Source organism: Malania oleifera, chromosome 9, assembly GCF_029873635.1.
Source record: "Malania oleifera isolate guangnan ecotype guangnan chromosome 9, ASM2987363v1, whole genome shotgun sequence".
Classification (NCBI taxonomy): Eukaryota; Viridiplantae; Streptophyta; class Magnoliopsida; order Santalales; family Ximeniaceae; genus Malania; species Malania oleifera.
The window spans coordinates 91,068,604-91,096,119 of NC_080425.1; the positions used below are offsets into that span (position 1 = coordinate 91,068,604).

At 38.7% G+C, this 27,516-nt stretch overlaps 1 protein-coding gene across 1 annotated transcript; it reads right to left on the minus strand.

The window, feature by feature from the left end:
• Nucleotides 1-26,399, minus strand: LOC131164777 (U-box domain-containing protein 11). Its single transcript, XM_058122216.1, has 2 exons — nucleotides 25,187-26,399; nucleotides 1-309 (listed from the first exon to the last, which is right to left on the minus strand). The coding sequence occupies exons 1-2, from the start codon at nucleotides 26,070-26,072 to the stop codon at nucleotides 230-232; spliced, it is 966 nt and encodes a 321-aa protein (XP_057978199.1). The 5' UTR covers nucleotides 26,073-26,399; the 3' UTR covers nucleotides 1-229.
• Nucleotides 26,400-27,516: the final 1,117 nt, after the last annotated feature.

Genomic DNA, 27,516 nt, shown 5'->3' on the forward strand with positions numbered 1-27,516 from the left:
GTCCATAACCACCAAAAACCACAAAAACGTGCATCTCTTGTGCCCCAAGTAGTAAACAAGACGTGGGGGTGGGTTTAAGTTTAACTGGTAGGAAGGAAAATAAAGTGCACAGAACTGTTCATGCTTTTAACTGGATAAAAAAACTGTTCATGCTTTTGGGGAGGAAGACTTGAAAGATTTTGGTGGGGTTAACTGCCCAGATTTGAAGGGATTTAGTGGAGACAGCATTTCATTCTATTGCATCTTTAGCTGTCCAAGACACTGCTCCTTCCCCCGACTTCTTATTAACCTTTACAGCAAGTGGCTTCTCTGCAGAAAACCAAAGGTTGATCAATAAGAAAAAATGCCAAAAAATTGTATCTATTACAGCGATTAGAAGTATTTACAGTTGAGGAGGTTGGAGTTCTACCTTCACATTTGCATTTGTGTGCAATTCGACAAAATTCAATATAATTTTGGGTTGGGTTTTGTCTAAACTCATACAAATTCAAATTTAAGGCTTGAAGTAACTCTCAAATGCAACACGAGACTACAAAATCTACACGTAAAATTCAGGAAGCTCATAACGTTTTATTATCAGTGTTGGATCAAAGTAAAATTCATGCACATCGAGGAAACTTGTTTTTTTTAATAAAATAATAACAATTGATACACCCATCTCTGTTGCCATTGCCCATGCTCTAAAAAACTCCAAAGAGAGAGAGCCTACCTAGACGACTATTCTGAAAGGTATTCCTTCTGGATGTTATGCTTTCCCCACTGAGAGAAATCAAATTTAGAATAGACATATAAAGATGGATCAATTACTTTAAAAGAAAGGTAGTCCAGATGAGGTATGTGCAATACCCAACTAAAGATCCATCCAGAGAGGGGAATAAAAACTATGAAAAGGTGATAATAACAGTGGGCAGTGAGATTGATTAATCAATCATCAACACAGAATATACAAATGCCTTTCTGCCTTCCGGGATATGATAAATGAGGCCATAGGGAAATTTGCCTTAGAAGTTCAAAATGCCTTCATTCCAATTTCCAGGAATGCAAATTTGGATGCTACCTTGGTAACAAATGAATGCGTTGATTCAAGATTCTGGAGGCCTTAAATCCTTCTCCTAATTATCATGAAGCCTAGAAACTTTCCCAACAAAACTCCAAATGCACTATATTCGGTTTGGCTTTGAATCTTGTACTTCTTGAGGAGTTGAAAAGCCTCCTCCAAGCTGATGATATGTTCAGATGCTTACTTGAGGCTGTCTTGGAATTTGGGTTGAACATTGAAACAAAAAAAAAAAAAAAAGGTGAAATTAACCAATGAGGTATGTTAGAATTTAGAAATGGTAACATTTTGGAAGCCAATTTGGGGTGCAAGGTGGGTAGCCTGGCTTCCCAATGATGTCAATGGGACTTTCCTTTGGGAGCAACCATTAAAGCAAAACTTGTGTGGGGCAATCTAATTGAAAGGTTTGAGAGAAGACCAGCTGAAGAAAAAAACTACTTAGTGGGGAAGGATTGCTTTAATCAAAAGCTGAGTATTCTCGGTTAAATATTTGTACAAGCACATTTGAGGTAGAATGACAGAATTTCCATGCAATGCATTGAGGAGACCTAAAGTTCCAATGGAAAGTGGCTTTTTTCCCTTTCTGGCTTGGGAAGCTGCCCTGACAGGTGACAAAGTAAAAAAAGGAGCTGTGTTCGTTGAAGGATCCTATTTATAAAAAGACAATAGAGAATACTTGGCACATCCCGCAGCATTGCAGATTTGTCAGAGAAATCTGGAGCCTTTTGTGGCACTGGTATTGAGTTCATTGGGTGATGCCACTGTCCATCTCTTCTTTTCTGGTCAGCTGGAAGCTTTTTTGAGCCTCCTGTGTAGAAATCCAAACCTGAAATATAAAAGGAATTAAGTAAGAAAAGAAGAAAAGATAATTTAAAAAGGGCAAACAGCACCTGTTTTCGTTGACGAGTGATCTTCTGTGCTTCGTCGACGAAATTCAGGCGTCGTCGACGAAGAGATCTCGAACGACAGGAAAATATCAGAGCTAAGGTTTTTCGATAAATCCCTCCTTCGTCGACGAATGTCCTTCTGCAATTCGCCGACGAAGTCTACATTTCGTTGACGAATTGTGCCAGGTCAAAGGAGTATAAATAGAATTTTGAGATTACTTCTTCATTAAGAAACTTAATTTTCTCTCTCTCTCTCTCTCTCTAAACGTACGCCCCTCACTCTCTCTCTCTTCAATTTTCTCGCCGATCGTCGCCTGATTTGACGATCAGAAGCCGCTACGAGGATCTAAGAGAAATTGTCTACAAGTCTAGTGGAACAGATTTTTGATAAAAATCTTTCCAGGCATCACTCCAAAATTGAGGTAAGGGTAGAAATAGGCTATCTGTTTAGCATGTAATTGGTTAAATGGGGTATATGGGTCTAGGGATGTTTAATGGTTGCTGATCTGGGTTTTGAGTTGTTTAAACTAGGGGAAATGTGGTTTCAGGATTTTGAGGTCCATATCGCCATAAGGTGGATTTTAGGAGCGTTCTAGGAACTTTCTCACTAAACAAGTAAGGGACTTCTATAATGTCAGTTATTTTGTGAAATATGGACTGATTAAAATGCAGTATATGTCTTTGGGAAAATTAATGTGGATGATTTGATCATCTCCTATTTTCTATAAAATAGGTAGTTTAAGTTAAATAAAACCCTGGAGATGTTCAGATCCCGCTTTCAGCAATTTACGTTTTTCCCAGTCAGGTTATTTTATTTAAGGTTAACAAATGAAATTGTGTGGCATGGGAACAACTTTTAAATGGCATATGTGAACAGAATGTTTAAACTGATTTTTATACAATATTTGATATGACGGTTGGGGGCCGAGTTTTGATATAACGGTCGGGGGCCGAGTTTTGATATGACGGCTGGGGGTCAGGTTTACTGAATATTAAATTTTATATTAAATGAATTATAATATAGTTTTCATTGTATAAATTGCCATATATGATTCTAGAACCCTGTGGATTTGCAATATGTGATATTGTGATATTGTGAGCACGGTACCATAGCTATATGTGGGTAGTGAGTGCAATCACACGAGCATGGAAGTGTGATAAGTCGATTGGAGACCTGGGCCGCAGTACTACTTCAAGGTTTTTGCTAACGGGCCCCATCCGTGGTATACCGGGTAACCATAAGTAGGCACAATCGTACTTGTGATGTTAGTTTGACTCAGCTACGGAACCGCCGGCTGCGAATTGAGTCCAGCCTTCAAGCCGCACAACCCGTCATAGGGGGAAGCATGTCGTATGAGTATGTGATAGCGTGACGATGCTACTTCAACAGTCCAGGTTGTGTCTTTTATGCATATATGAGCAAATTTACTATAAATGGGCTATATTGAGCCGACAATTTATTATTCAGAAATTATGCATTTTCAGATATACTGATTAGTATAGTTTAAATATCATTTTCATATACAGTTAAATAATAGAATTTTATATTCACACGGGAACTCATGTTAGCCACACATTGATAATAATATAGTCTGTCTTACTGAAAAGTGTCTCACCCCATTATACAAATTATTTTTTAGGCCCTCCAGGGAACTGTACCTAACTTACCTTGGGGATAGGATTAGACTTCTGGGAGTGGTTGTCAGAACTGGTGAGATACCAGATATCTTATTTTGTTATTTTGGGATTGTAATATGTAGACAGATAGTGATGTGTATATATTTGGGAAATAGCTAGAACTTTGGTAAAGTGGTTTGGATGTTTTTAGTATTTTCCGTTGTAAGGTTTTAATTTTAGTATTGGTAGGTGCACCTGGGATTCCCTGGTTAGGATAGGTTGCATTTATATATGCTACAGGTGGTATCAGATATATATATATATATATTGATATATATATGTATGTATGTATGTTCTACAAGCACTCCGGGCCTATGTGGCGAGTCGAAGCGCTACACCCTTTACATTAGCCACGATGGCCCGAGAGAGAGAGAGAGAGAGAGAGAGGTGTTTTGTGAAGAATGTTAAAAGAGGGTTTTCTCGACTACCCATTTTGCTAGGAAATTTGGGTCTTTTTGTCCAAATTTTCACTCTAGGTGGAGTTTCTTACTTCACTTTGAAGTTAGCACCCCTTTGGTGCCTTTTAGGGAACATTTGGTTTAGGGCAGCTTTTAACATTTCCTTTTGAAATGTGATGCTCGGCATCTCATTTTTACACTTGTAAGAGCAATGGATTTTACATGCTGAGAATCTTAACACTATTGAAACAAAGAATTCACACAAAATACAAGTCTTTCATTTCCACCCTTCCCTTATCTATGAGTAAGTTTCATGAGAATCTCATTCTCATAAGAATCCTACTTTTAAGACTAAAGCCCTAACTATTTCGACTAGTGGCACATTAATGTCCCCATAATATAGCATTGTTACATGCTATAATTAAATTAAAAATGATAAATTATGAATAAAATTGAAACTAATGTTATTATATTATAATGATATAATATAATTGTTAAAATTTGGAAATCATATTGGCCCTAATTAATTCAATAAATTGGATGAGTAAGTGTTATATTTTTTAAAATTTACAAGTTTTGAAAGTTTAAGGACATAAATTTATTTAGGTAGATATTCTTAGTAGCCTTTTGTATTAAAAATATACTTATTCTTCATATATTATTTATAAATATGTCAAAGTATAATGATCATTTATTGAATTGGCTGCAAGATCTTGTTAGGACCCTGTAAGCAATAAACAAGTACCAAAAAATTGAGAGACACCAAAAATTTATGTGGTTCGGTCTAGATCGACCTACGTCCACGAAGGACACCACAATCCACTAAACCACCGGGAAAGAATACAATCTCTCAAGCCTCTCTTCTCTCTTCCTTACTCCTCTACACTATCTTCTTCCTCTCTGTATCGACCTCTCAACAACTCCTCTATTTATAGATAGTTAGAGTAAATCACAATAAATAAAAATTGAGGAATTACATTCATCTATAATTAATGGCCACGGATTACAGCTGCGGACGCGTCTACAGCTTGCATCTCCTGGCTCCAGCTACCGCGTCTCCAGCTTGAGTCTCCTGGCTCTAGCTACACAACAATCTCCCACTTGGAGACAGAGATGCCTCCTCAACCAATATCAGTATATGAATAAATGATGTGCTCAAATATGTCTTTAGGCATGAAGACCAACTGAAGTTGAACACAACTTTAGTTTCTCTGCAGTCACCACCTTTGTTAACATATCTATCGGATTTCTGCTACCTTGGATTTTTTCAAGTGTCAACACGCCGTCCTCTATCAAAGATCTGACGAAGTGATAAACTAGTCCAATATGTTTAGTTTTGGAATGAAATGCAAAGTTCTTTGCCAGATGTATCGCACTCTGACCGTCATTGTACAAAACATTTCTCTCCTGCTTTAATCCAAACTCTATTAACAAACCCTAAAGCCAAATAATCTCTTTACTAGCTTCTGTCACTGCTACATACTCAGCTTCTGTAGTCGATAGAACAACAATCTTCTGTATCTGTGACATCCAACTAATAGTTGTTGTGCCAACAGTGAATATATATCCGGTGGTGCTTCTGCAATGATCAATTTCACTTGCAAAATCAGCATCTACAAACCCTTGGATTTTCAAATCGCTTTTGCCGAAACATAGGCACTTATCAAATAGTGCCACATAGATATCTCAAAATCCACTTCACTGCTTGCTAGTGTGTCTTCCCTAAATTTGACATATACTTGCTGACAGCTCCCACTGCTTGGCCAATATCTGGTCTGGTACCAACCATAACATACATGAGACTTCCAACGACTAGGGCGTATGGTACCTTAGCCATAAAATCTTTTTCTTCATCTCTCTAGGGAGACTAATCCTTAGAGAGACGGAAGTGACCTGCCAATGGTGTATTTACTGTCTTGGCACTACTCATGTTAAACCTCTATAAAACACGGCTGATGTATTCTGACTGAGATAACCGCAACGTTCCTTATTGCTTATCTCTAGAGATCCGCATCCCAAGAATCTACTTTGCACGACCCAAGTCTTTCACATCAAACTCCTCTGACAATTGCTGCTTCAATTTTCTGATCTCTTCTATATATAAGATCCTGCAACTAGCATATTATCAACATATAACAATAGGATAATATAGCTAGTACGATACCTTTTGAAGTAGCAACAGTGATCGGCATTACACTTCTGAAAATTGTTTCTCTGCATACAACTGTCAAATTTCTCGTACCACTGCCTAGGAGCTTGTTTGAGACCATACAAGCTCTTCTTCAATTTGCATACAAGATTATTTTTACCATAACTGAGAAACCTTCTGGTTGTTGCATATAAATTTCCTCATCAAGATCACCGTGAAGAAATGTCGTCTTCACGTCCAACTGCTCAAGATGTAAACCCTCAGAGGCAACAATACTCAAGACAGATCTGATAGTTATCAACTTCACAACTGGTGCAAAAATATCAGTGTAGTCAATTCCTTCCTTCTATTCGAAACCTTTGACTACTAACTGGATTTTATATCTTTTGGGTCCATCATGCTCTTCTTTGATTCTGTACACCCATTTGTTGTGAAGAGTCTTCTTACCTTTGGGCAACTTAACTAGTTCCCATGTTTTGTTGGAGGTAAGAGACTTCATCTCGTCTTTCATTGCAAGCTCTCACTTGCTCGAATCTCTTGCCTGACATGCTTCAACATAGCATTCAGGTTCTCCTCCATCTGTAAGAAGTAAATGATTCACATACCTCCTATTTGGTACATGCTACTGAGAAGATCTCCTAAGCTCTGGAGTTGAAGTAGGATGTGGTGTGCAACAATTTGCTCCACAGGTTCCTCTGCCTGAGGATTCTCGATGTTTCGCTGACGTGTCCTTACACCTTTTAAGACATCATCCACATCTACAAAGGTTGTTTCAAACTCTATAGTTTTTGTTGTGTGTCTATCTTTGTTCATTACCTTTTCATCAAAAATCACATCTCTGCTTCTGATTACCTTTTTGTTTTCATCATCCCAAATGCAATACTCATATTCATTTCCACCATAACCGACGAAGGTACATTTCTGGGATTTTGGATCAAGCTGATTCCTGACATGATCATTGATATGTACATATGCAACACAACCAAAAACTCTCAAATGTGAAAGTCTTATCTCTTTACTAGGCCTGGCAAAACAGGCGGGCGGGCCGAGTTTGGACGGTCACTAATGGGTCGGGTCATAAACGGGCCGAGTCATAAACGGGTCAATGTTAAACGGATCACACACATGCCAACCCTAACCCGCCCGTTTAATAAATGGGCGGGTAACGGGTCACCTGTTTAAAAATATATAATTTTTTTATTTTAAAATTTCATATAAAATGACATATTTTTTTATAAAAAAAAACTGCATTTTATTTTAAAAAAAACTCCACAGCTCCACCTCATGTCGGCTGCCAGCTGGTCCTCTACAAGGCTGGGGGAGGGGGGGATTGATGCTTGTGGCAGTGGTCCGTGGCGCCTGGAGGAGACGACGACTCGATCTGCTCAAGGTGTGGAGTGGTCCAAGTGGATCGTTCGCAAGAGATGACGATAACAAATCAACTATGAGTGTAAAGCCCTTTCAAGGTCCTTACCCACTTAGCTATATGAGAATGCTGTAAAACCTTACCAAGATTGGGAGTTTTCTCCAATTTAATGCTATTACTCATACTTTTAATAGCTATTATTGTACTGTAAAGAATGCCAATTTTGTGAATAAATGGTAGAGATTAAACAAAAAATTTTCAGCTAAATCCCCCTTCTGCTGCTGTTATTGCTGCTGCATATGATTTGCTCACAGTAGTGCTGGCATCAACATTGTACAGATGTGTGTAGGAGTGGTTCGAGCTTATGCTGTGTCCAGACCTTCAAGTCATTTTTGTTGATGGCTTTTGCTCACAGCAGTGCTGGCATCAGCATTGTACAAACGTGTGTAGGCTTTTGCTCACAGTAGTGCTCACGCAGGTTAGGGACTTGGGGTTACTGGGTTAGGGAGTCAGGAAGAGGAACTTTACATAGCCTTATAGTTTTTTTTTTTTTTTTTTTTTAAGTGTGTGATTGTGAAGTGTGAACCGTGAGGGTGACTAGTGAGGCGTGTGGGAAGAAGGAAGAAGCACTGAACTGAAATTAACGGGTCACCCGGCGGGTGACCCGCTCAAACCCACTTAACTCGTTTATAAACGGGTTGACCCGTGACCCCCCCCCCCCCCCAAAAATTATTAAATGGGTTAACTTTCTTAAACCCGAACCCGTTTAAAATGGACACGTCCGGGTGACCTAACGGGTTATGACCCGTTTTGTCAGGCCTACTCTTTACCACTCCATACTTCTTCTGGTAGACTATAGTCAAATGGTACTAATGGACTTCTGTTAATTAAGTAAGCTGCTGTGTTGACTGCTTTTGCCCAAAACATCTTTGGTAAGCCTGACTGCATACGCATGCTTCTGGCTTTTTCTGTCAACGTTCTATTCATCCGCTCAGCTACGCCATTGTACTGAGGCATACCTGGCACAGTTCTTTCCATTCTGATACCATGCTCATAGCAGAATTTCTAGAACTCGATGTCATCATACTCACCACCGTTATCAGTTTTCAGCTTCTTGATTTTCAACCAATTTCATTTTCTACCATTGCTTTCCAAATCTTAAAAGTATCAAAAACATCAGATTTAAACTCATACCTTCCAAGAATGATCGTCAATAAATGTTACGAAGTAATGCTTCCCACTTGTGGATCAAATGGTCGTTAGTCCCCACACATCTAAATGGATTAGCTCAAGTCTCTCCTTCTTTGGGGTACTAGTGTTCGTCTGAAAACTGACCCTCTTCTGTTTCCCAAATATGCAATCCTCACATGTGTCAATCTTCACCGACTGTAAATCACTCAACTTTCCCTTTGAGTGCATCACCCTGAGTCTCTTCTCACTCAGGTGTCCAAGTCGTTGATGCCAAATATTGCTATCATCATTTCTTATAGCAACTGTAATAGACATGCATACATTAGGAGTTACATAAAGAGTATCACTTTTCTTACCTCGTGCAATCGTCAATGCACCCTTCGAAATCTTCCATTCATCACCAATGAAATTTGTGTTATATCCTTCATCTGCCAGTTGACCAACTGAGATCAAGTTCTCCCTTAGGTCTGGAATATATCTAACATCTCTCAACTTTTATACTGACTCATTCATCTTGATGTTCACCCCTTGTCGGCAATGTCGTAAGATTGATCATTGCCAAGGTATACTTTACTGAAATAACCTGGTGTATACTCCTCTAGGCAATTTCTACTACAAGTGGCATGGAATGAAACTCTAGAGTCTAACACCCAAGACTCCTTTTTGCTCTCCAAAGAGCAAATCAACATATCATCATTTTCTGAAGCAACATTTGCTTCTGTCTTCGCCTTCGTCTCATATTCTTTCTTCAGACTTTTGCACTGGTTCTTGTAATGACCAATTTTTCCATAGTTCCAGCACTCAATAATTTTTGTGCCCTAGGAACCTATGTCCTAAGAACCTCTGGGATTTCTGGATTTAGACCGCTTGAGCCTAGATCCACCGCGGTTGTTTGATCGTCCATGCCTGTTTCCTCTGCCTCAACTTTCCATGTTCAAGGTTGAACTCGAAGTGGAACCATGGTTTGACTACATTCTGATTTCTTCCGTCAAAATCATGCTAACGACCTCATCGTATACTAGTTTTGATTTCCCTGCGGAGCTATTGATTGCAGTAACAACACCATTCCAACTTTCGCGCAACTGACTGAGAATCAGTAGGGCACGAATCTCACTATCAAATGTAATCCCGACTTAAGCGAGTTGATCCGACAACTCATTGAAACTATTCAAATGTCTGCTAAAACTTTCATCCGTAGACATGGACATAGTAAATAACCTTTTCCTAAGATGTACCTTATTAGCGGCTGACGGTTGCTCATACATATTAGAAAGCGCATCCATCAGAGACTTGGTGAATGATATATGCTTGATATTAAATGCCACAGACTTTGACAACGTCATTCTGATAGCTCCGAGAGCTTTACAGTCAAGCAACTCCTACTCGTCCTCGTTCATAGATGCTGGCTTACCCTTCAATGGTAAATGCAACTCCTTCCCAAATAAGTAATCTTCAATCTGCATCTTCCAGAAACTGAAATTGTTGCCATTGAACATCTCGATCTTTAAGCTCTTTTCGTTCGACATCTCGATTCGCTGATCTAAAGATGAAATTAGCTCAAATGGATAGCACGATTGGATCCGGAACGGTCGAAAACCTTAGAAATGGTTCAATTCGTTCGAAAAACGGACCCAAAATGACTTTGAAAAGCCCGGTCAAAGTATGGTCAAATCTGGTCAACGGAATATACTTGCCGTTACTGACGCTATCTGTTGACGTGGCAAGGTGTGGAGTCCACTACTGACGTGGCGCTGACATGCCATTGTGGGGCCCACCTGCTGGAAAATTTTGTGGGTCCCACTACTGACATGGCAGGGTGACGTGGCGGCTAACAAGACGCCGTTGACATGGATGGCTAGTCGAGTCAGATCAGAACCGGATACAGATCCAGGTTGGGTTGTCTGGAGCGGGTTACCAGGCCGGGTCGAGGTGGCCGAGTGAGGAAGACGCGTGGAGCGCATGCAGGAGCGTGGCCAGCCAATCACTGGCACGTGAGGACATGGACAACTCCAACGCAGCGCATATTGGCGCGTGTGGTGCCATCTGGACTCCTTTCGAGCTCCAATTTGCACTCTTGGCTTCATCTCGACAAGATGAATGTGATGGTGGCCTCAAAATTCAATTTCGAGCCACTGGACAGAGCCCTATTTTCGGTGTAAATCTTCAATTTGGCGTTTCTGCTCCAAACCAAGCTCTGATACCACTTGTTAGGACCCTGTGAGCAATAAACAACCGTCATAAAATTGAGAGACACCAAAAATTTACATGGTTAGGTCTAAATCGACCTACGTCCACAAAACACACCACAATCCACTAAACCATCGGGAAAGAAAACAATCTCTCAGGCCTCTCTTCTCTCTTCCTCACTCCTCTACACTCTCTTCTTCCTCTCTATATCTACCTCTCAACAGCTCCTCTATTTATAGATAGCACAATAAATAAAAATTGAAGAATTACATTCATCTACAATTAATGACCGCAAATTACAGCTACGGACGTGTCTAAAGCTTGCATCTCCTAGCTCCAGCTACCGAGTCTCTAGCTTGCGTCTCCTGGCTCCAACTACACAACAGATTTCTGTGCTAAATCAAACACTTACATGGACATCCTTTATACATTATCAGAAAGACGGACCAAATAAAAATATTCTCATAAGACAGGAATTCCAAGAAAAGAGATCCCCAAGAAGGCTATTCTACGAGGACTTTTATTATTCTACAAATCAAGCAATTACTTAATGATGCCTTTGTCCTTAATAATAATACTAATAATAATTTAACTATATATATATATATAATGCATTTTGAAAAATATTAATCATTGCTACTCAAAACATGGAATAAGAGCCTTGGATTTAGAGTTGATTGGACTTCCACAATTCCATTAGCACGTCTGTAAATCCGTAGCACCAATTCCATGTTCTCAAAAGCTTGATGCGGGGAGAGCCAATATCCAAAAGAAAAAATTTGCCGCTTTTCTAACTATTCCCAAGTTTTTCATGTAAACTGTTGTCTAAATAAATTATCCAGCACCCACCAAAAACAGAAATGAAAGGTACGCTTGTTTAAAAACCTTATAGACAATGAAATCAAGTAACAAGAAATCCTAGTTTGCAAAGGACCAACATGAAATCATTGCAGATTTAACTTACAGACTATGTCCAACCTTGCCTTTAGCAGGAGCTTAAGAAAGCTTGAGCTCGTCAGCCTGCTTTGAATTTGGACAATGTACTAAGATCAAGTTGAATGGCAGGGAATGGAAAACCTTGATGCCGCTTCAAATTCTAGACCAAAAAAAAAGACTGGATATTCCACAAACCCATGTTTAAATTCAGCAAGATAATCAAGAAAAAAGTAGAATACACATCAATTGACGAATGACCTTTTTCTTTGTAGCCAAAGTTGAATCTATTTACTAGTATGTGCTAGTATAAAGGCACGCATTTAGCCTAAAGCATGTACCAACAATGCCAACACATTCAGTATATATTTATATATATAGATTCTTGCAGGAAAATATCTAATAATGAAGAAAACAAGCCCCTTCTCTTGTTGCAGCCTCTACCATGTTAAACACTCTTTCTATTCACTATATTTGTCAAAAGGACAGACTTGAAGCAATGAGCAATCACACAATTGTGGCATATACAAATGCCTGAAAATGGAAGAAAATAAAGCATATTACTCAATTCACCACGTAAGCAGCATGGAATACTCAGGAAGGTAAACACGGCTGTCTTTAAAGGATTGAAAAACAAACTGCAAGGGCTCATTGTGTATGCTCCACATCGTGCCTTAAGGAATCTGGCGATTCTACTTTCAATTACAACACACAACCTGTATCATTATAAGCCACAGTATTTATCCAACAGAAATTTCCTGATGTAACATTTTGACAAAATAGGAACAGCCTCATAAACTATATGGAACTCAATTCAACCAAGTTCATATTACAGCTCAATGCCTAACATTAAAAGAGAAGGGGTTCGTGGGGGGGGGGATCCTGGTGCAAAAAGTTTCCGCGTATGCAGGATCTAGAGAAGGGGCAGACCATGATAGATCTATAGTATGCAGCCTTACCTAGAATTTTTGCAAGAGGCTGTTCGATACCTAAAATTCCTACAGTTAAAACATAAATTTCAAATTTTCAATAATTTCCTCAAGCCATTTCAATTTTCAACACAGAAAAGATGGCCACAATAAAAAACCAACTTGTGGAACTTATCTAAGTCGACAAGTTGCAATGTCAAGCTACCTCTTCATGTGTTCAAGTCAATAAAAGATGTGCTCGAGCTCAAGATCTGTGCAGGAGATTCTAGTTCATGGCTTACAGAGGACACAAGACTAGGAAACTACTTTCTTTGAAATAATTAGAAGTGCATATTAAATCATTAAACAAAGAATAGTGCTTCTGTTAAAGCAAAGCAAATTCCATTGCACAATGCACATTTGGGACAATCAACTTATGCTACAAAAATTCCACAGCATGAGTAGAAATTTAATTCCAGAAAACTCTTTAACCATGAAGAGTTGACATGTCAGCAGCACTAATCTCAACCTGGATCTATGAAACTTGGAATCCTATGTTGCCAGTATGCAGTACTTGGGCATTGCACATATTCAACCATGCAACATTTTGGCACATATTTAGCCATGGACTAAAATACTCATTAAAATTAAGCATAAGCAAAGGAAGAAATAGGCAAAATACTCTGGTGACAGTGAGAAAACAAATAACACATCATATTGTTATTGCAGAACCTTATGGATCATCTTTAGAACGGGAAAGATAACTTTCTCATAGAGAACATAACAAAATCCGTCAGTGACTTCTACATAAATTTAATCATGGGACTTAAATGCTCCATAACATTAAGCATAAGCGAAGCAAGGAACAAGCAGAGCAACTCGCGTAATGCTAAGAAAAAAAATGACTGTATAAAATGCCCAGATAATCTTGTTTATAACAGAACCTTACGGATCATCTAGATTCGGAGTATTGCTTTCTCATCATTCAAGTTAAATACAGAAAATTAATTTCATGATTGATTTCTAATTAAATTTAACAGTTTAAAAAAAGTGAAATTTATCAAAACTTGATGTTAAATAGACAAGAACACATAAATCAGGATCAACATTTCTAATTTAGACAAAAATGCTCCAGTAACAAGATGCAAGAAGAGACTGCAATTTCAGAACCGACAGCCTTGCAGATGAATGTTTTTTGATGAAAAAAGTTAAGACACCAAGGAAGATAAGATATTTAGAAAATGTAAGATACTAGATCTACACCTCAAAATTCAATTTTCATATGCATACCAGTCAAATTTCATTGAAGACCTTCAGAATTACAGAAATGAGTCAAAAGAAATAAGAGCAGGTATAATTGTTTAAGGTGAGATGTGAGAATGCATTAAGAGCAGGTCTAATCCTTTGTCTAAGGTGACACATGAGACTGATTCTGCTCATATATAATGTCTGACAGCAAATATTTGAATTTTATGATTCCATATATAGTGGAATTAGTTGTGCACTGTTTATATCCTTTCATCAAATGTTTAAACGCGCTGTGTCTAATAAGTTTTATGCAAGAGCTTTTAAGTCTTGTACTCTTTATTGTGACAATTTCCAGAAATTGTTGAGCTTACAACAAAACCGGCATCCCAACTTTCCAACTAATGTGATATAGCATCAAGGAGGGAGGGAGGGATAAGACAAGGAAGAAAGGAAAAAGAATGTAGAGACGGTGGAAACACGATTACACTTCAATTCAAATGCTCCAGCATTTTTTTTTAATGTTACAGTACAACCATGTTCTAATTTGTAGGCAACACTAAAACAGAGGAATTAAAGATGTGCCCCTCTTAACTCTAAGACACACCTATTTATGAATAAGCCCCTGTAAACATAAGCCTGCTAATTAATTATAACTAACAAATTTGGGCTCAACACAACAATCCCTTGAGCCTAAGGCCTCCAAATGAGGTCAAGCAATCCATCCAATGGTTGGCTTCCCACCCTACATTAATTCCCTTCTTCTAAAAAGAACTCCTTCAAGATGGGGAAAGCACCAAAGACTCCATCACCATGAAAGTAGTTATCTCACTTCATAAGGAAAGAATCAGAGGAGCTTTTCAGCTTTTTTAGTGAAAGATCGTGAGAAAGCATCAACTTGTGCCTCTTCTTCTTAGTGCATATTTTGAGCCTTCATGTTCTACGCTAGCTGAAGAATGCCCTTTTTGAATGCCCAAAATGTGGCACAAGTGCAAAATATATAACTGTTGTGCAAATTAATACGCAGCGGAAACAAACAATCTCACAATGCAACACTCCACAGTCAAATATACAAAAAACACAATCACACAGATTATAATGAAAGCAATAAAACAATGACACGAAGAATTATGTGGTTCGGCAATGCCTACATCTACAAGAGCAAACGGCAGTAAATTTTTACTATCTTGTGTCCAAAGATAATGAGTTACATCATACAACATGTGTATATAACCCTACCGGAGGTTTTCCCCCCAAAACCCAACCTATACAACTTCCTAATTCAAAATTTGAAAACCAGCGCTGAGTAACCAAGCAAAACCATGGATGGTTTCAATCATACCGTTGACGGTATAAAGCCGAGATCAAACAGTCGATAAAACACTACATAACAGTCGACTGTTTCCTTCTCATCTTGACAAAACCGTCGACGGTCTCATGCAAACCAACATATGTTGTTTTTTACCATGTTTTCTCTTTGTACATGCATTACACTCAACATATGAGCCACATATTACAACAATCTCCACCTTGGCGAATATACGTCCCTTATGAAAAAACCGAAAACATAACCCGCTGCTCCACCTTGAGACAATAGGTTGGGACCGTCTCCCGTCTAGCAGCTGGAGACATTCAGTAAGTCCAAGCAATGCTTGAACTTATCCGTGATAACATGCTTTGTCAATACATCTGCTGCATTCTCAGAAGTGAAAAACTTTCTCAAGCACAAGTTCACTTGAAGAAACCAACCCCTGGATCCTGTGGAACCTCACATCCATATGTTTGATTCTTACATGATACACTTGGTTCTTTACCAAATAGATGGCACTCTGACTATCACAACGCAACTAAACTCCTTCTTACTGTATACCCAACTCCTTGACTAAATCTGTAAGTAACAATGCTTCCTTGGCACCTTCGACGACTGTCATATACTCCAACTCAGTTGTTAAAGGCACCAAAGATTGTATCATGGACCTTTAACAAATAGGCCTCCCACAAGGGTGAACACATACCCTGTTATAGACCTCCTATCATCTAGATCCCCTGCATAATCTGCATCAACATATCCCATAACTGACGAACCACTCTATTGTCTGCAGAACATGATGCCATAGTATCAAGCCGTAAGTATCTGAAAATCCACTTGATGGCATTCCAATGTTGTTTACCCGGATTTGAAATAAACTTACCACACTAACAGCTTATGTCAGGTCCGGTCTTGTACATACTATAGCACACATTAAACACCCCACTGCACTAGCATAGAAGACCTTTGACATGTCATGGATATCATCGTCCGTCTTTGGGCACTAAGCGGTAAACAATTTAAAATGATTCGCCAACGGTGTACTTACCGGTTTTGCATTAACCATGCTAAACCTCTCCAACACCTTCTCCACATAGCTGCCCTGAGATAAACACAATCTACCTGCAGCTGTGTCCCTGCAAATCTCCATTCCAAGAATCTTCTTGGCTGCACCCAAATCTTTCATATCAAACTCTTTACTCAACAAAGTCTTCAACTGATTTACCTCAATCATATCCTTCGCAGCAATCAACATGTCATCAACATAGAGCAACATAAAAACGAGAGAACCATCATCAAGATTCTTAACATTCATGCAGCAATCATACTCACACCTCATGTACCCTATCTGAATCATGTAGGAGTCAAAACGTTTGTACTACTGCCTCAAAGACTGCTTCAACCCATTAAGTGACTTTTTCAGTTTACAAACCAAATACTCCTGTCTAGGTTGACTAAACCCTTCTGGTTGTATCATGTAAATCTGTTCCTCCAAATCACCATAGAGAAACGTTATTTTTACGTCCATTTGCTCCAATTGCATATCATAATATGCCACCAATCCCAACATTACCCTGATCGAAATGTACCTGACCACAGGGAAGAAGATTTCATCATAATCAACCCCTTTCTTTTGTAAGTATCCCTTTACTACTAACAGTGCCTTGAACTTCTCTCCTTCCTATTCTAATACTATTTCCTTCTTCCTATACACCCGCTTGCAACCTATCGCCCTCTTCCCTTCTGAAAGCTCCACTAAATCCCACGTCTGGTTCTTCTGCAATGACTCAATTTCCTCCACCATAACACCCATCCATCTACTTTTCTCCTGACTGTGCACCGCCTCTTTGAAAAGTATTTAGATCCTTGAAACTGGTAATGAAAGCATAAGACACCAGATCATCAATTTCATACTTGGTAGCCTGATAGTGCATCTGGGTCTTAGTATAGCGATATTGTCATCCTGCTGGTTTTGCGAGCTCGAACTCCCTGCATTATGAACACTGTCATCATTGCTCTAAGTCTCTAGCTCCACCTGCACCACATGCTCATCTCTGTTCCAGTTTTCAGGCACCTGACTCTCTTCATCTTCCTCCTAAGTATGCTTCACCATGGCTTTCTCATCGAAAACCACGTCTCTACTGATCACCACCTTGTTTGCCAATGGATCCCACAACTTGAACTCTTTCACACATTTCTGATATCCCAGAAAAATGCAACGTCTAGACTTCACATCAAACTTAGATCTCTCCTCACTAGAAATGTGCACATAGGCTGGACAACCAAACACTCTCAAACTGGAGTAGTCTACCGCATTACCTGTCCATAACTCCTCTGCAACTTTCTCATCTAGTGATGCCACTGGCAAACGGTTAACCAATAAACATGTCATACTCACTGCCTCGGCCCAGAAATTCTTTGCAAGCCCTACATTCAACCTGAAACACCGAACTCTTTCAGCTAGAGTTCGATTTATCCTTTCTGCCACACCATTCTATTATGGTGTCCAGCGAATTGTGAAATGTCTCCTTATGTCATGCTGCTTGCAAAACTCCATGAATCTTGAATCAGCGTACTCATTTCCATTGTCTGACATGAGGCAATTAATTTTCCTCTCAGTTTGTTTTTCCACCTCAGCTTTCCACAATTTAAACCTAGCAAACATCACTAACTTGTGCCGCATGAAGTACACCCAGACCTTTCGTGAGTAATCATTGATAAAACTCACTAAGTACATATGTCCACCCCGTGATGCTACTCTCACCGGCCCCCAAACATCCGAATGAATTCAGCCAAGAAAACCTTCGTCTTGTGAGTGGCTATTTTGAGCTGCAACTTGTTCTGTTTCCCAAGAACACAATATTTTCAAAAATTCAGCCTACATGTTTTGACACCCTTCAAAAGATTCCTCTTATAAAGTTCCTTCATCCCATGGCCACTCATATGCCCTAATGGCATATGCCACAAAATAGTATTATTTAACTCAGAATCTGCAGCTATAGTTTCACCTACAACTGCAATACCCAGCAATGCATAGATATTTCTTGCTAACTTCTGCCCCTTCATCACCGTTAGAATGCATTTACACACCTTCATTACCCTACTTTCAGGCTCGCAACTAAACCCGTTACAATCCAAAGTACCCAATAAAATTAAATTCTTCCGTAGATCCGGTATGTGCCTTACCTCACATAATGTTCTCACAACACCATCAAACATTTTAATTTTTATGTTTCCTATTCCAACAATTTTGCATGAAGCATCATTTCCCATCAGAACAGAACCAGAATTAACTGACCTGTAGGTGCTGAACCATTCTTTGTTTGGTGTCATGTGATAAGAGCACGCCGAATCTAGGATCCAAGAATCCGTGAGGCGATCTGACCCCGATAAAACAGAAAGCATGTCACCATCACCGCTCTCTGAGTCTCCTTCTTTAACTACAATCGCCGATTTTGAAAAACCCTATTGATTTTCTGCATTCCCTGCCTTCCTTTTCGAACACTCCGATTCTATGTGCCCCTTTTTCCTACACTTAAAACACTTTATGTCCTTCTTCTTCTTAGACTGCGACCGAGACTTATTACTACTTAATCTACTCCGAAACTTGCTTCTCCCACGTTCTTGGTTACCCTTCACCATGATTTTAAATCACGGTAGCAATTAGCGTAACGTAACGGTAACGGGTGTAACGGGAAGCGAGTAGCGGATGTTACATAACGGGAAGAGGGAATAATAGCCATGAATTTTCTTGAAGCACGCACAACCTTGTGCATATTAGCGTACTTACATGTTCTAAACTTTTAGCCATCCTTAGAAAGAGTTTTCGTGTATTTTGAATCCTTTAGTTCAAGTAACTAAGTTATTTAGTAAGGGCAACAAGTTTACATTTGTTTTAAACTGCCATTGATAGAAAATTACATGTGTATGCATATTTATACTTCTCATTGTTCTTATCTGTGATAAATTATTATGTGTGCTAAATTAATTAATAAAACAAAATTCATTATACACTCCATTAATCTATTAGACACATAAGACATACGAATAATATGAACATGAAATAGCTAGAAAAGAAAGAAGAAGTTGAAAAATAAAGAACATAAATATCACATTACTAAGATTATCAAAAAATATATATATTTGCCTAACAAGTTAGTATCTTGAAATTGTTAATTAATGCATTTATTGTGAGTATTTAAAGAAATAGTAAATTTTGTATCATTGCCATCCTCATTATAATCTTTTCCCCCTCTTGCCACTTGGTATATTGAGAATGATATATGAAAGAGAGAAAAAGAGAGAAAAAGTGAGAAGAACAAGTAAAAAATAAATTTTTTTTTTTGGTGTAACAGTCCTGTAGCGGTTACGTAACGGTTGTAGCGGCCTTTTTATAACAGTCGTGGTCCATAACGGCCGCTACGGCCATGATTTTTATTCCCACCGATTTCGCGGTGTGTAACGGTATCGATAATCCAAAAAACCATTACGTAACGTTCGCGGCCTTTATTTAAAACCATGCCCTTCACCTTGTGAAATCTCATTGGTGGCCTTCTTTCTTTGATGAAAACCCAGCAGAGTGCTTGTTATCTCTTCCAAATTCAGGGTTTATTTTCCCCATGTTCGAATAGTAACCATAGTAGTCAGAGGCGCGAGGCGAGCCGAGACGCAAAGGGTCTTTGAAGCCAAGGAGCAAGGCTAAGGCGTGCGCCTCACAAAGGTGAGGCGCATAATTATTAAAATGGTGTAAAATGTCTATTTGGGGTAATTGATATATGAACATATGAATACCTAGTAATATTAGAATTTAAAATGCCAAAACATTCAATAACAAAATTGGAAATTTAATAAAATTGTCAGGACAAATATTATGTATTAGTTATAAACTTACATTAAACTAAATATTTAATTAGTAATTACATATAATATTATAACAAGTGGGCAGGGGAAAGAAGAAGAAGAAGAAGAACTGAAAAAGAGAAAGAAGAAAAGCAGCAGGCAATAGGACGTAGCACACAGGTAACAAAATGAAGAAAAAGAAAAAGAAGAAGAAGAAGACTTGCGAAGGTTTGAAGGCTCAAAGACGAGCTCGCTAATAGTTCGAAATGTCAAAGATGATGTGACAAACTCACGGCTAGTTCGAAGGCTGGCATACGAACACGCGAGGGCTCCTGTTAGTTAGAAATGAAGTCGCGAAGGGTCATAGGGCTTCAAAATGTCATGACGAACTCACGGTCCTGGTTCAAAGCTCGAAAACGAGGTCGCTAAGGCTTCTGGCTGGTTCGAAGGCTCACATACGAACTCATGCTGCTGGTTCGAAGGATCGCGAAGGCTCTTGCTAGTTCGAAGCGAAGTCGCAAAGGGTCATGGGGCTTCAAAGGGCCGAAATGGGCTAAGGCTCCTATTCGTTCGAGTCGAATGAGGGCTATGGCTCTAGCTGTGGCTATTTCTCTCATTTAAAAGACTAAAAATTTACAAGGGGTGGCCCACTGCACTTGTCGCGTCACTGCGCCTTGCGCTTAGGCGCGCTTTTAACTACTATGCTAGTAACTAGATTTTCATACATGTGAGACGCAGGTAAGGAATTCAATAGCATCAACGCCTCGTCTTCCTCCTCAAACTTCACATCAACCCGCATCAGATCACTTACAATCTAATTGAATACATTGATGTGTTGGTTCAAACCCGAACCCTCCACCATCTTAAGCCAATACAACTTCTGCTTAAGATACAATTTGTTCATTAAAGACTAGACACATACCGACTTTCAAGTTTCTGCCAAACAACCCCAGAAGATTCCTCATCCATGACGTCATACAACACGTCATCGGCCAAACAAAACCTAATAGTCAGCCTTTGCTTCCAACTCCTTCCAACTTGTTTTGTTCATGCCTTCCAATTGACCTTCGTATAATGTCTTCACCATACCTTACTGCACTAACAAATCTGTAACCCTTCTCTGCCATAGTCCAAAGTTTCTTATTCCATCAAACTTAACAACATCAAACTTTGCGGAAGAGATTCCAGAAGCCATTATGTTCTGATACCAATATGTTGTGCAAATTAATACGCAGTGGAAACAAACAATCTCACAATGCAGCACTTAACAGTGAAATATACAGAAAATACAATCACACATATTTTAATGAAAGCAATAAAACAATGACACGAATAATTACGTGGTTCGGCAACGCCCACATCCACGGGAGCAAACGGCAGTAAATTTTTACTATCTTGTGTCCAAAGATAATAAGTTATATCATACAAAATGTATATATAACCCTCCCAGAGGTTTTTTCCCACGAAACTCAACATATACAACTTCCCAATTCAAAATTTGAAAACCAGCACTGAGTAACCAAGTCAAACCATCAACGGCTTAAAACCGAGACCAAATAGTCGATAAAACACTGCATAACAGTCGACTGTTTCTTTCTTATCCTAATAAAACCATCGATGATTTCATGCAAACCGTCAACGGTTTGCTCCTACAAACCAGCATCTATTATTTTCTACCATGTTTTGGTTTGCTCCTACAAACCAGCATCTATTATTTTCTACCATGTTTTCTCTTTGTACATGTATTCCACTCAACATATGAGCCACATATTACAACAATTATAATGTCAGCTAAAACCATTCTAAGCCGACACCATTTTCACTTAACTCAGCAAACCCACTTTTCATAAGGCTCAGCCCCTTCCACTCCATCTTCTTCTCATAGCCTTTCTCGGAAACCCTAGCAGGCTCTATAACGGAATCATTAGCCATCATACAAGTTTCCTTACCCATTACACGAAATTCCTGCACAAACCCTCACCATCCATTTTCTTTAGCTCGATGATGCGGAGGCACCATTAATGATCTGCAGCCACAAGGGACAGAAAAGAGGAAAGGGAAAGAAGGAAGAGGCGAGAGAAGGGAGGGGAGATGATGTAGGACGGTTCTAAGTAGCCCTAGTCCTAAGGTTGACCCTCTTGTTAGAAACCCTTAGTTGATCATTTCATTCAAGTAATCAAGTTCACTTAAAAGATGTTATATTAAAAGTCTTAGATCACAAGCCCTAACATACAAATCAAATATCCCTAAGCACAGTACTAGCAAGCATGTTCATGCTGAAAATCTAGGAAGATTCAAAGAGAATGAATAAGGTTTTTCAATCAAGTATTTGGGTAGAGTTTCAAGGCTTACAAGGTACCTTTGGGGGTTGTCTTAGATGGTCACAAATAAGGAATTGAAACAAGCTTACCAAAGATTCGGAATGACAAACACCAAGACACACGAGTACTCGATTCACACCACGAACAAGCTTGTTGATCCTTCGAAATCTTGAGACAAGAATAAATCTTGAGGAAAGTTGTGGCTGTAGGCTATGAAAGAGAAGTGGGCATGTCGTGTTGATGATGACGTTAATGTTGTTGTGGTCTCTCACCACTCAATCTCCCGGGAGACGGAATGTAGTCGCACACTACTCACTCAAAAGGAGAGGAACAAGGTTCACAAGTCTAAGCAAAGGCTTCTTTTTAATTGATAATTCAATGATCTTTACAATATAAGTGAAGGCATATTTCAAGCCTTATATGAGCATGCACGTGGCTTCTTAGAGATTTTCAAAAGTAAAATAAAGATGGCAAGACACTTTGACTTGCAAGTTGTCATCCTATTAGCTTCCCAAAGAAGCTTCAATTGCTGCAACTAAAGTCTTCAATTGCATAAAGTCTACAGTTGTTGCAACTAAAGTCTTCAATTGCACAAAGTCTATAATTGCTACAACTAAAGTCTTTAATTGTATAAATTTTGCAATTGTTGTAGCTAAAGTCTTCAATTGCATAAAGTACGCAATTGCTACAACTAAAGTTCACATCTAATGGTGGACTTGGGTGGTCATCTACATGTCACAATATCCGTGAAAGATACTCAAGGTGCATGTTGATCCCCATCAGGAGATAAAATGGGAAACACATGTTCACTTTCTCAATTCAAATTCAACAACTAACTTCTACATGGCTTTAATACACTATTTATAAGAAAGCCTCTAATGCGTGAAATTATACATTTATCCCTAAATCTAAATGAAACTACAAACATACCCCTCAAATACACAAATATTAACAAGCCCCCAAAGTATAGTCCTAATACAAGCAAACTAAACGCACATAGTTAAACAACTACTAAGCACATGGATTTAGAACCCAATAATTCATTGACCCTATTCTTCGACATAGGCCTCCAAACTGGGTCAAAATGATCCATCCAAATACCTGCTTCTTGCCCTACATCACCACACCAAGAACAAAAGAAAATCTTTAACCTTTCCATCCAACCCTAACTCCAAAAAATTCCCCATCTTTGTTGGCATCTATGTGAAGGTTGTATTATCACATCTATTCCCTCCAATTCTATGTGAAGATTGTTCGTGTATAAGATAAAAAAAAAATGTTTTTTTAGTTCGATCTATTACCAATAGTGTCCTATGTCCTGTAGTGTTATTGTAATCAATCGAATTTGTAGAATATTAGAATTTCTATGATTAATTCTATTTATTCAACTAATTCGAATTAGATGTATGACAAGTATGGTTAACATTACAATAATCTAAGAAATCACAAAGTATCTTGACTCTATCTCATAAGCTGATTCCGCAAGCAGCTAGCCTACAGGATGAAAGACAAACCATGAGAACAATTCAGATAGCTCTCAGTCCTAGGTGAACAATCAAACCATGATCTCAAAGGAAAGAAGAGGTTTAAAAGCAACTTTGTATTCATGCATTAATGCTAAAAAATAAATACCACCGCAACTAAAAACTTGAAAGAGTATTCTAGAAAGTTCAAATAAAGATTACGAGGCAAGTCCTACCCAAAATAAGCAACTATTGCTTACTAAGGATGGGAAACTAAATAAGATCTCATATCATAGTCTAAACAAAATCCTAAAAATGTGTTGCTTTCCTCAGTTCCGGATCTCCCTCTTTGGCTGATTGGAGGGGCCCGCACCTGATAATGCTCCTGCATCAAAATCTCTCCCCAAAAATTTTATTTTGTGTATATTGTTCATTACTTCGTTGAATCCTACTTGGGGAGCATAGTCAGAAACAACATTAATTGCCTTCTCCTAGCAACAGCTTAATAATATTATTCCCCCTTCCATTCCTTTGGACCTTGGCAACACTTTTTAGTATTTCACAACTTCTCTCTCTTACAGAAAATATGTCAACTCCTAAAAATTCCTTTCCTCCATTATGAATATCAAACTTATAAGACTCACAGAGACTAAGGGAGTTTTACACTTTTGATGCAACAAATTGAAGCATGTGCTGCTCAGGTACTCAGGTACTGTTTCTGAAGCTTTAGGTGAAAGAAGACACGTCATCAATCAAAAGACAAACAAAACCAACACACATGCAGATACTTATATGTAAGTATCACTTTAGAGATGTTCCATGTCATATATGGCAAAATAAAAATTCAGAGGACTAATCAGGTGCCCAAATATTAATTCCTCAATCTAGAAATTTGAATAAACAAGAGAATATGAAATGTTCATTGAAACTGACATCAAGAAGGAAATTCAAGATGAAGACAAAAAACATCTTTGAAATATATTCATTGATGTATCAGACATGAGTTGCGTCAAGTGTACATAATTTACATTACAACGGAACTTTCAAATGCCAACAATTTCATAGTGTCACTCTCCTAAGATCAATAAATTTCAACATCCAGATTTGTACAACACACCCCTCAAAGTTCATAGATCAAACAGTGTAATAAAATTAAAGGAATAAAGAGCTACTGAGCACTCATTACAATGACAATCAAGGTATTCATGAAGAATGACTTAGATAATCATCAAACCGGAAATCGCTCAAGCCATTACCCACTCCATCAAGTATCTTCAACAAAGAAATAGCTTTGGTCTTCCCCTTTGAGCTCCCATTCTCTGCAACATCTGCAATCCCATCAAACATCTCAAAACCCGTCTCCTTCACATCGGTAGCGACTCTCTCCCCTCCGCACCGTATCAAATTGAGCAAGGCTGAGACGGCATTCTCCTTCGTCCGACCACTCGATCCAGTGGCAGGGTCCAACAAATCCACCAAAACCCCAATGCCTGAAACCCTACGAAACGCACCTTCGCTCTCCTCGCACCCGGCAATTTGGGCAATCACGGCCGTCGCGTCCTCCACCAACCCTAACCGCCCATCCTTCACCACCAACGAAAACAATGCCGGCACCGCCCCTAACTCGATCACCGTGGCACGATTTAGAGGGTACAGCGCAATCCCAAAGAGGGCCTTAAGGACGTCCTTAATCGATCTCGCGGGCGATTTAGGGCTTTTTATTACGTCAATTAGGGCATACAAGATGTCGCGCTTGGACCCGATAATGGGTCGGTACTCATCGACGACGAGGAGGCTGTGGATGGCGGCGGCGGCGGATTGGACGGCAAGATGTGGAGAGGAGGGGTCGCGAAGCGCGTGGGAAAGGGCGTCGAGGAGGCCGCGCGTAGACATAAGGGTTTCGCGGTTGGAGATGGAGAGATTGAGGAGGGTGGCGGCGGCGTTTTCGCGGAGAATTGGGGACGGAGAGTAAAGGATTTCGGAGAGGTAAGGAATGGCTCCGGCATCGGCAATTAAGGGTCTGCTATCGGGGTCGTGTTTGGAGATGAGGCGGACCTCGCAGAGGGCTTCCGTTCTGGTCTGCTCCGACACGGAGCTTAGCTTCGACACCAGCGTCTTCGCCGTCCGGCGCTTCACTTCCATTTCACCTCTCTCTCTCTCTCTCTCTCTCTCTCTCTCTGGACTTCAGAAGTTCTCTCTCCGTCTGGGTTTTCTAGTTCTGTGCAGAAGATGACCCCTCTCTCCCTCTCCCTCTCCCTCTCCCTCTCCCTATGCTTCAGAAGTTCTTTCTCCTTCCCGGTTTTCTGGTTCTGTAAAGAGGATGACCCCTCACTCTCTCTCTCTCTCTCTCTTCTGAGTTCTGATTCTGGGTTATGCGTCTGTGTACAGATTGGGTTGGTGTGTGAAAGTGAAAGGGAAACGGAAGTGGCGACGCCGTGAGAAACTGGAATTGAGAAGGAGAGGAGTAGCTGTTTGAAATTTGTAAGAGTAGCTGAAGCTATTTTCTTTCTTGGGTAAGAAAAGTACAGCTGCAGTTGAAACCTGAGAACCGGTCAAAGAGTTTTTACAAATTTAAATTTTCATACGTTGACCTGAGTTTTTTCCGGTTTTATTATTAAATTAAAATAAAATATTAAAAAATATTTTATTTGGGAAAAAACATCCAAAATTAATGCTCCGGACTTCAATGTTTACTCATTCACTTTCTTATCCAATTAAATCTTGCAGGATATAAATAATTAAAAATACATTAAACTCAATTAAAAAAATAAAATATTTTTTACCTTCTAAAATAAAAATAAATATTTTTAGAAATAAACTCTATTTAATAAAAAAAAATATAAACATAAATATTATTACCTTCTAATAAAAGAACTTACTTTCATTTAATAATCAATTTTTTGTCTTAACTATTTTTGATTTTCTATTTAGGATTTGTACATTTCAATTATTAATATGTTAATTTCATTGTCATTGATTTCCAGTTTGAATTTCATTACGAAAAAAAATCCAATTGTAGAGGACTAAAAGTTATAATAAATGTTACTCGAATTATTTTAACTTCTAATTCAATTCTAAATTACCTCATAAATTGTGTTATGTTTTCTCAAAACACTTGGAGTTATGATTGTCTTCATTGAATCATGGATACAAATTGATAATGTTAAACCTAATTTTTTTAAAATTTGACATTTGAGTCTCCTTCAAATTGTTTTTTTGAATGCTAAGTTGTTTTTTTTTGAATTATTTTATAACAAGAACCGTCATTCTAACTACTAAAAATTAGCCTCGCATATTGTTGGCATTTAATCATCCTTTCTTAAAAAATTTCATGGAAGATGAGCTATGTGATTATGATTGATAAATTTGAATTAATTATTGCAAACAAACAAAAAAGGAAAACAAAATAAAATTGAACACATCTAGGGTAAAGGATTAAAGTCAAAAGTCAAGCACAAGGCTACCATGTGCTCTCCATAATTAGTTATCATTTAAAACTTAACAAAAAAAAAAAGGAGATTTTATGCTCAAAATATTTTTAAAAAATCATAAAATAAATGTAGTATAAAGTTTCCTCCAATCCTCT

Excerpts from the sequence above, each read along its gene's own strand:
- LOC131164777 (XM_058122216.1), bottom strand. The coding sequence starts at position 26,072 with ATGGAAGTGAAGCGCCGGACGGCGAAGACGCTGGTGTCGAAGCTAAGC. Across the intron at positions 310-25,186 it reads GAAGATACTTGATGGAGTGG|AGAAGCCACTTGCTGTAAAG; the intron begins GTAATGGCTTGA and ends GGTTTTCTGCAG.